At 36.4% G+C, this 3414-nt stretch overlaps 2 protein-coding genes across 2 annotated transcripts; both read left to right on the plus strand.

Annotated features, from left to right (window-relative positions):
- Positions 1-474: 474 nt before the first annotated feature.
- On the plus strand, positions 475-2031 carry NEMIN01_2481 (uncharacterized protein; the record flags this gene model as incomplete). Its single annotated transcript, XM_051478423.1, has 1 exon — positions 475-2031. The coding sequence occupies one exon, from the start codon at positions 475-477 to the stop codon at positions 2029-2031; it is 1557 nt and encodes a 518-aa protein (XP_051334383.1).
- A 381-nt stretch (positions 2032-2412) lies between these two features.
- NEMIN01_2482 (uncharacterized protein) lies at positions 2413-3414 on the plus strand (the record flags this gene model as incomplete). Its single annotated transcript, XM_051478424.1, has 1 exon — positions 2413-3414. A coding segment is annotated over one exon (1002 nt), but the record flags the coding sequence as incomplete, so codon positions are not given.

Consider the following 3414-nt stretch of genomic DNA (forward strand, 5'->3'; position numbering starts at 1 on the left):
CTGTACAGTACTGCACTTATTTAAATTTGTTTGCGCTCTGAGCATGAACCTATTATGCCCACTGCCACAAGACCAGGACAGAGTAGATAGATGCACAGCAGTGGCACCACACATCTGTCTTTGGTCTATTTCCCTTACCGACACATATACAAGCTAGATTAGAAATAGAGGTTATAGTGCATTTATTCTGCAAAGGAACAGGACTGAGGCACAACAGATAGCTGGTACCGACAGAGAGGTGCTAAACTTGTCTCTATCCCCAAGCTATATATACTGATCAATCATCGCACAGATACACTGGCCAATAGAGCACTGCAATTAACTCGTGCACACACAACAAATGAAGCAGTTAGTGCCCAGTGGACCAGTCAGCTGCTCTTGGAACATTCAGCCAATATCTGATAATAATGGCACCAGTAGAATAACTCAACAAATTAAAACATTTTCTGCAATTAAAATTTTTATAACGGACACATGAAAGAAGTTAAAATAAAGATCAACGTGGAGAAAATATTCACAGCATGCCAGGGCATCGAGCCCACCGATGATCTTCTGAAGTACGACACTCCAAAAGACTACAGAGATCTGATAGATCGCATATTCAAAGACAGCATTGAGATAGCAAGTGATGCAGATGATAAGATAGCAAGCAGTGCAGATAATGAGATAGCAAACAGTGCAAGTAATGATAAAGAAAAAGAGTTGATCTTGAAGATACTTAACAACAGAGTACGAGAATTCTTTACATACAATATATTTGGAAGATATGACATACATGATTTATATAAGTCACTGAAGGATAAAAAACTAGAGAAAGTAAGAAAACATTCTATCGACATAATTAATGAACTTATAAAGCCAAACACATTTATATACAACCCTCAGGATGGAATACACATACAGCATAGCAAAGATAATATACCCTGTGAATATGTGTTCACAGGAGATGAAATATCTGCTCTACACCCAAGAACATACACTTTGAAGATAGATTGCACTGACTCTTCAACCTTGGACAGCATACTGCACCTCACCACAAAGAGCAAGGACAGAGAGTTTTTCTGTCGTTTTTCATACTTACTCTTCTCAGAGCACTCAAAGTATATCCCGAGAAATAAGAACAAAGACATAAATATTTTAAAGAAATACTCACCAAAGAAAAAGAAATACTCCATATACGACCTTTACAACCAGCACGCAGACGATGGCACACTGCTGGTGGACCACGGGCTGAAGCTCATATACAACAAATACTACGAGATTCTCGAGCTATGTGAGACCGTTGAAAAGATGAAGGTTAACTCCGATAGCAGAGAGTTGATACTTGGCAAAATTAGGGATACACTTGATGAAGGAGAGCTAAGAATAGTCACTTCCATCATTGATAACATAGATGAAATAAAAAATGAAAAAAACACACAAAAGGGCATGATTTCTGCAATAGAGTACATGGCGGACAATAACATTCTTCTAGGTGAAAAGGATATGCCGAAAGTCCTGAATATAAACAGTGACCTAAGCAACTTTAGAAAAGAATATTTAGACGACCCTAAAGGTTTGAAGGAGAAAGTAAGTGAAAGAGAAGATAGTCTAAATAAAGAAATAGAAGCAATAGAAACAGATCAAAATAATAAAGAGAAGATACTCGAACAGGCTAAGAGAGAGGGAAAGAGCGCAGGAGAGATTGAAGGACTAGAGCATTCGATTGATGAATTAAGCTACGAAATTTATTTGTTAGAGGATAAATTAAAAAAACAAATAGTGCAGCTTAGCAATGTTAATTTTAACATGCATTTCTATGACTCCATGGAGCCAATCCAGCAAAAGCATATCCTCAAAAAGATAGGAGAAGTAGCGCTAAGAAAGAAAATAGAGCTAAGAGTAAAAAAAATCTTCAGAATAGTAATAACCCGCAGACAGTTGGCTTATATTTCTATAGTGTTGACAGTAGTGCTTATAACGCTGGGAATAATATTCTCAGGCTATATCCTAGACAATGAAATAAAAGTTGGCCGAATAATCAGCCGCTGAGAAACAGTGAATGCTTCAAAAATAAACTAAACATACACTACACAGTCTACAATTTCATCTCTTCTCAGCAGCACTACACAAGAGCACTTGACAGCTCGCTTATCTACTCACAGACACATTGTATCATATGCAGTTATAATTATCAATGTCTGTGTGTGGATCTAGTTAGTCACTGAATGATCTTGATCAAACTCACAATGATAATAGATAGTCAGTAGAATATCTGCTCAGTACACGTAAATACACTAGTTAGCAGTGCTCAGCCAGCCAGTCAGCTACTCTCCAAATACTCAGCCAATAAACTGGAATAGAGGCACCAATAGAATGCATAGATCAGCAAATTAAAAGATTTTCCGCAATTAAAATTTTTACAACGGACATATGAAAGAAGTTAAATTAGTGATAGATCTAGAGGGAATATTAAAAGCCTACAGTACCATTGACAGCGAATATGATATGAAAGAGCTTTTTAGATCCCATGATGATTTATGCTATATCACTATACTAAGACATGTACTAGATAAAAACATAAAAATAGAAAGCGAGCTGTATAGCGATGAAGAGAAAAAATTCTTGGAAAATGCAATTAAGAACCGTATGTATGAATACTTTATGTTCAATGACAGTAAAGACGATGATGCGACTATGCATATTTTGCAAAGGAGTTTAAGTCATAGCAGAAATAATCCGCAATATAACAATAAGCCTACTCGCCTGCTTGATGATCTTATGGAACCAAATATATTTATATACAATGCAGAACAAGGAATAAATATGCAGTATGACATGAGCAAAGCAGTAGAGCGTCTAGAGATAGATGATGTGAACGCAAGCTTGGGAACCCGAGAATACACGCTAAAGATTGATGACACAAAGTTCACGAACTTAGAAAGCTTGTACCGGTCTACCTCCATGCGCCTGAGCAGAGAGTTTTTCTGCTCTTCAGAAAATTTACGTGATTTAGTAGATATGAATGTTTTAAAGAAATACTTTCCAGAAGAAGAAGACTACTCTCTATACAAGCTGTACAACACTAAACATGAAAAAACTAATTTACCACTAGTAGACTATGGACTATGCCTTATTTTCGAAAAATTGAGTGAAATTAGAGCTTTAGTTAAAGAAATCAAAGCAGCAGAGGCCGCCTCTGACAAAAATGCTCTGAATGAAATTAATGCTAAAATCAGAAAATCATTCAGCCCTGGTGACTTGGGAATAGCTGTTTCTGTTTACAACAATATTGAATACATTACGTGTGAGAAAGAAATCCACAATTCCTCTATTAAAGCATTGGAGTATATGATAAATAGCGAGAAAGTCTTAGAAGAAAAGGACGGACAAAAGATACTGAAGCTAAGCACAGACTTAAGAACTTTCTATAAG

This window comes from Nematocida minor (assembly GCF_024244105.1).
Source record: "Nematocida minor strain JUm1510 chromosome Unknown 7847, whole genome shotgun sequence".
NCBI classification, from domain to species: Eukaryota; Fungi; Microsporidia; genus Nematocida; species Nematocida minor.